The 6,992-nt window shown below is 33.6% G+C and overlaps 1 protein-coding gene across 1 annotated transcript; it reads right to left on the bottom strand.

The window, feature by feature from the left end:
* Positions 1-603: 603 nt before the first annotated feature.
* Positions 604-1,777, bottom strand: LOC107952715 (uncharacterized). Its single transcript, XM_016887875.2, has 2 exons — positions 1,414-1,777; positions 604-1,110 (listed from the first exon to the last, which is right to left on the bottom strand). The coding sequence occupies exons 1-2, from the start codon at positions 1,509-1,511 to the stop codon at positions 828-830; spliced, it is 381 nt and encodes a 126-aa protein (XP_016743364.1). The 5' UTR covers positions 1,512-1,777; the 3' UTR covers positions 604-827.
* Between the last annotated feature and the right edge of the window lie 5,215 nt (positions 1,778-6,992).

Below are 6,992 nucleotides of genomic sequence, written 5' to 3'. Positions count from 1 at the left end.
AGAAGCATGTAAAATATATATGTACAGCTAATGACTTAAATAAATGGCTTAGCCAATCTGTCCTCTCCTATACTCTACTTCAACCTCAATGTTAAAACATTTACCATGCTTTTTTATTTTCTTCACGGAAGGTCGTGTTTGACATTTTTATAATATATAAAATGACCCATTTTGCAGGCAATTCTCATCTTGTCTTTTTCTTCTAAAAACTAATCATGGGAGGGCCTCGCAATTAAAGGCCTTGAATGAATCCATAAAAGTTTGCAGCTTTAGGTGCCATGAATTTTCTTTGGTCTAAAAGACAAAACAAATTAAGTGCATTGAATTCTCCTTAAGAGATTCAACAAAGTGAAAGGAAATGGACGTGCTACTCCCCCACTCACCCTTTCGTGGTCACCAAACAAACCCTAGCGTTCACATAAATAATAGTCACCCTAAACTCCCCCATGCTTATCCAAACAAGGCTCATGTAATTTGTTATATTAGAGTGACTTACTGGGACATTTTTAATTAGGTGATATCCAACATTTTTCATGCAGGCAACCTGTTTCTAATTTTCCAAATCTAACACTAGGACAAACGGGGGAAGGAACAGAAAAAAGCTTAAAAACTTGTGCCACCGATCCAATTTGATAAAAAAAAGTTGTACATTATTTTATTAACAATTTACAGGGAAAAAGTGAAACTGAAAACCATACTGTCAACAAAATGCATCCATAACCCTCAAAAGAAAACACACCTTATAAACATTTTGCTACTATCAACACACCAAAAAAGTTGGTTTTCTTTACTCTTTCTTTTGGGGGTGGAAGAGAGGTTCTTTTTTCTCAACACATGACATCCTTGAGAAGCTTGTACCTGCGTGTGGTAGGCCTGGGAGAAGGAGTGCCGCTGCTCTTTCCTTTGTGATCACCACCACTACTCTCGTCTCGATCGTGTTGCTTGATCTTGTCACCCGAATACTCGGATCGGTTTACGATTATTCCACTTCCGTTTCCACCTGATGATTTCTTTGAAGAGCTTCCATGCCTTGAGTTTCTTTCTTCGCTTTGGCACCAATCACACAGTCCAATTGGCTCTGCCAACTCGCTGTAATAGTTGCTGCAATACCTGCAAGGATAAACAAGTCGTTTCGAGCCATAAAATAAGAGAAACTTAAAAGATTTTTCTTTGTTTTTTTATATAAAAAAATTGGGTATTAAAAAACATGAAATATGGTTTATCTATAATAAGATGATGATAGCTTAGGATGTTGAGTTGGGGTTTTACGAAACCATGTTGGTTGGTGGTGCTTGGGGGAGATGTGGTGGGCATCCAGTTATCTACTTGGTAAGATAATTCAGTTAGGGGTAGCTTTCAAGCCCAGTGATGATGATGATGATGAAGATGATGGAAAGAGAGAATAATACATACGAGTGTTGAAAGCGGTGGTGGCACTTGTTACAGCGGAAGAGTTTGTCAGGAAAACCAACGTCGCCGCACATGCAGCAGACAGTTTGAAGATCCACCATTACTGAAGGAGGAGTTGAATTATATATGCTGAAAAACAAGAGAATAAGAAGAGGTAGAAGAAGATGGCTTGAAAAAGAAAGAAAAAAGAAAAGAGCGCGAGAAAGGGGCCGGAGGTGGGGTGATGAAGATAACTACAAGAGAGCCATACTATATATCTATATAAAGAAAGAGGATGGTTTCAGAATTCAGAGTCGGTGTATGAATTCCCATACATTAATTTTTTAACCATTTATGTACCAAAAAGAAATTGATTAATTTATATATCTTCATAGGTAGACCACAGGTTGCTTGCAGTCGTTTTCAGTTAGAGAAAGAGAGAGAGGGAGAGAAAGATGTGAACCTTAAAATTTATGTGCAAGAAAATGACATTTATGTCCTTTGAGGATTTCTTTTTACCTTTTTTTTTCCATCTTTTGTATATTAATTAATTAATTAATTTAACTTTTTCTGGTTCTTGTTCCTTTGCCATTTACTATTGGCAACTTATGAGCTCCTACGCTACCCCACGCTCCTCTCCTTCCCATTTAAATTAAGAAACATGTTTGCCATCGCGCTATATACCTCAAAACTTCATTTCTTTATTTTTAAAACAAAATATTCATGATTATTTTTAAGTAAGATTAAATAATTGCCCAAGTATCAAATACATAATTGATTTCTGTTGTAAACTTGGGTAATGTTTGATTCATATAAAAAACTTACAAAAAAATGTTTTTATCCTTTTTATATTTGTTTTACGGAAAATGATTAATTAATCAACATAAAAAAAAACCTTTTTTTTTCTAAAATATGACTTTTCTTTTGAATGAGCTTGAATCATTTTTTGAAAAGAATCTCTAATGAATAATTTGATTTTTTTAACCAAATCAAATATTATATTAAAAATAATTTTTTAATTTTATTTTTTAAAATATTTAAAAATAATATGAAATTGATTTCAACTATTGTAGCTGACATGGCACTGAAAGCGCTTTCAGCTGGGCGTGCTTTCAGTGCATTTTTTTGCCATGACACTGAAAAGCGCCCTGTAGGGAGTGTTTTCACTCTCCCGATTTCAACTGCTGCAAAGTTCCCACTCATCCATTAAACATCCCGATATAATATTTTCTAAATCATTTTGCCACTCACCCCCTGCTGTATAAATGGATCATTTTCAACATCAGCGTCATAAGTCAATTTCAAGCATACTGAATTGCACGAAGAGGAAGTTCGCAAGACATTCGTAAGGCATAATTTCGAGCAAACACGTAATTACATCAAGTAAGGTTCGATTTTTGTTGTTCATATATAATTACAACTCTATTTTTCTGCATAATGTTTTTGTTTCCAACATACGAAATAGGTTATTTCGTTGAAATGAGTGAACAAATTAATGTTTTTGTTTATTACGACAATGAAGTTCGTGACACCGACATTAGGGTTATTTTTTCATTGGAGAACACAACGCGATTGGCTTTCAACTCGAACATACAATTGCTAGAGCTCCGTGCATGAATTAGATGAAAAATCATCAAATCCACCTAAATGAGAGTATCGTTATTGAAATATCGATTCTGTGTTTCTGTCGACCCAATCAAATATAAGGATTTCAATATCAAAGGTGCAAAGGGGATGGAGGCGATGGTCCAAATGCATATTGCTAGTAGATCACCAATACTCTAGTTATATGTGGAGTTTGCAAACACAGATGAAGGCGGTCAGAGGTCGACATATGTTCCAATTCGAGAGGCTAGAATAGAAGAGCAAGCTGAAAGTCTAATGACACAATTGTGTGTTGGGTTCACGACTTTGTTAGAAAGTTCCTATTATAATATCCTGGAATCATCAATGGGAAGACACTCATCGGTTTCAGCCTTAGATTTCAATCGTAATAAACAGAACATCTAGCAGTTAGGCTTTGGCGGTAACCCAAAATACTAGACCTAGCATGACACTTAGTTAGTGGATTTGATTTCAACTTTAGTCAATCGATATTTTGCATCGAGAAAACTTATAAAGGTATGGCATCAAGTTCCATCGATAGGCAATTCGTAGGTGATTTTGGTTGTTCCGACAACTATACAAGAAGGGATGATGAACTCGTTACAACCTCTACCAGTGAGAGGACATCCAATCTTAGACATGCTGGGGGGTTTAAGATTAAAAAGAACATTGAATCTGATGATGATCTAATCCGAGAGTTCGAGTTAGATGGTTCAAAAATTACATTATTTTTTAAACTAGAGTCGATTCTAACTAAACCAGAAAATGAAAGTTCAGACGGTGAAGGTCTAGACGAAGATGACAAAGAAGATCCGCGGTTTAAGGTAAATTCACCTCTGATTCACATAAATAATGTGGATCTCTCAACAGAATGTGGGTTGGAGTTTTTAAAATTCCTACACAAAAGACAGAGCCAAGCAAGTTCTTTACTAGATTCAAGTGATTTAGAAGCGGAGAATGAGTTTTCCTCTAAAAATGCTTTTGTCACAGCAGTGAAGCGATATGACATAAAGAATGAGGTACACTTCTATGTTGTTAAATCATGATCAGAGAAATTTAAGGCAAAATGTACAATGAGAAACAATAGATGTGCATGGAAAACCATGGCTTCTTTGAAGAAAAAGACGTGGTTGTAAACCATAAAGAAATATATCGCTCCACATACGTGTGTTGCCACGGGTAATGCATTAAGTTTGTTTGATATTTGTGGTATTGAATTCCTAATTTTAATGTACTTGTGTTGTTACAGGTATTATATAGAATCATCCAAACTTGGATTTAGAGATGTTCATGAACATAATATTACCTATGGTGAAAGTGAGTCATAGAATTTCCATGTCGATTTTATTAAAAATGTAACCACCCCTTAACCCCGTCCCGTCACTAGAATAGGATTACGGAGCATTACCAGTCTTTACAATACTTTTATGCATTAGACGGGGATAATTATGATACATAAATTAAAATTATGTCATTTTGTATCTTAAATGGGCCTATATTGATTACTATAAACATTTGAATCCAACTGGGGTTCGATCGGAAGCTTATAAAAATTTTCGTGAAAACTTAAAAATTCCCTTTTGTGAACAGTGTCACACGCCCGTGTGACCTGGGGGACACACCCGTGTACCCTTCTTACACGTCCGTGTGGGAACACCGTGTTGTTTTTCTTTAGAATCTGTTAATTTTGCACGGCCAAAGCGCACGCCCGTGCGCGAGCCGTGTGTCTCACACGATCTGATCACATGTTCGTGTGACCTGGCCGTGTGGACTTATGATGAGCTTTGTTTTGCAAGTTACTAACCCTGTAAAAACTTAAGCTTTAAGATAACATTTTTACCGACTCTCGACATGATTAAAACTCGATTAAACATATTTAATGCTAACCCAACTTGACAATAAAACATTCAACCAATGTACTCTCAGTGGTACCACAATCTAGATTGACTTAAAATTTTTGTGTACAATCTTAAACAACTTACTTATATTAATCTTCAAGCATGCATATTTCATTTTATGACCTAACATCTTTAAACCATTCTTGAACATTTTTACTCTATTAACTTAATAGCCTAGGTACATGTCATTATCAACAATTAACATATTTTACCTTGTTGAGTTCGGGATCGGCTTAGGATGCTGATTCGACGATCTTTCTATAACCTAACCTTCCCACGGAAACAAACCGTACGCCGAGTATAAACTCAGTGATATTTCCATAAACAGAAGTACTGAATAGTGTAAGAAATTGAACATTTACTTAACTCATTTATTAATCGTAATAAACTTATAAGTCACTAAATAATAATACTCGTCATTCATATATATACATTCGGGCTTTAAACTTTAACTTCATAGTCTCTATACTTCAGTCATATAACTTAATTTCATAACATATAAACCTTACCATTTGATTCGGTCTACCTTCATTGTCCATTTATACCTTTCATTAGCAGTCAACATTCATGTATTCTTAAACTTTAAGCATTATTTTAGAATCTTAATACTTCAACCGTTTACTCTTCATTATTTAGCTTTAAAACCTTATTAATCGATCTTCAATATACTTTTATTACTATACAGTAATCTTCATCTGTTATATAATCAAGCAATCTTTATAGACATAACAGTTAATGAATAATAAATTAATAACATTCATTCTTTGAAATCCTTGATTATCCCCATTAACATGACTCAAACCCGACGGATACACGGACTTCAATCCAACCCACACACCAGGGATATTTCACGGTGTTTCATCGGCCGAAGCCGGAATACGCCGTATCAGTAACAGTAACAGTAACAGTGACGGTACACAAAGTACCTCATCGAAACAAATCCGAAACAGTAACAGTAACAGTCAGGTACAAAGTACCTCTTTGGAACAAATCCGGAACAGTCACAGTAGTCAACACATATAGTGTCTCATCGACACACAGTCGGAATATCCCTAACTCCTCTGGTCCTATGGCATGCCAACTATATCCGACTAGGCCGACATTGTTAATATGGTATCCAGTCAACTTTCAATTTCCACTTTCCATTCTTAATTTACTTTTCTCTTCATTTCAATACCTTTCCATATCAATTCACATATAATTAAATTTCAATACAATATACATTTTTCAATTTTCCATTCACTATTCACATATTCTATTCAATATCAATAATCATTAATAATTTATGAATTTTTATTCAATTCAATACTATAATACTAATAATAATAATAATAATAATAATAATACTTACCATTCATATAAATAATAAATTCAACAAATAATTATTAAATTTGGTTTATAGAAATACAACCCGTATTTTCTCGAGCTAACTCCCATTGTCTTTGCTATTTTTCCTTGCTTAGCTGAGATTTCCCGAGACAACATTACCTATGGCAATTAAAACAATTCATTCATTAATTCACTACTAATTATATCTAATTAATACAATTTCTACTTTAATTTCAATTTAATCTTAACTAAATTCACTTACTTTTTCTATCTTAATTCATACTTCATTTCTATTCAAATTTTGTTCAAACTCATACTTAACTATTAATTTTCCAGCATATTTTCTTAATTTCGAAATTTCATCAATTTAGTCCCTACAACATAAAATTTATAAATTACTTTACAATTCAATCCTTATTTCATTTCTAACTTGAATTTCTATCAATTTAACCCTTATTTCATCATTTTACTCAACATGAACATTATCTAGAAATCTAATAACTTTCAAAATGTCAACTTAATTTCATCAAAACTTTGTTTTAAAGCTTTTAAAACATCAAAATTAAGTAAAAATGACCAAATTGACTTACTTATTAAAGTGTAAAGCTTCAAAACCTTGATTTTCCCTTTTCTCCCTTTCTTTCTTTCTTTCCTTTCTTTCTCCCCTGTTCTTCTCTGTTTCGTTTTCTTTGTTTCTCTTTTTCATTTCTTTTATTTCATTTATTTCTTTGTTTTTTTAATTAAACGATTAAACTATTATAATATTTATTA

This window comes from Gossypium hirsutum, chromosome A07 (genome assembly GCF_007990345.1).
Source record: "Gossypium hirsutum isolate 1008001.06 chromosome A07, Gossypium_hirsutum_v2.1, whole genome shotgun sequence".
In the NCBI taxonomy this organism is placed as follows: Eukaryota; Viridiplantae; Streptophyta; class Magnoliopsida; order Malvales; family Malvaceae; genus Gossypium; species Gossypium hirsutum.
Note: the sequence above shows the minus strand (reverse complement) of the source record. Positions and strands in the feature narration are given on the sequence as shown.

Excerpts from the sequence above, each read along its gene's own strand:
- LOC107952715 (XM_016887875.2), bottom strand. The coding sequence starts at position 1,511 with ATGGTGGATCTTCAAACTGTCTGCTGCATGTGCGGCGACGTTGGTTTT. Across the intron at positions 1,111-1,413 it reads CACCACCGCTTTCAACACTC|GTATTGCAGCAACTATTACA; the intron begins GTATGTATTATT and ends TTATCCTTGCAG.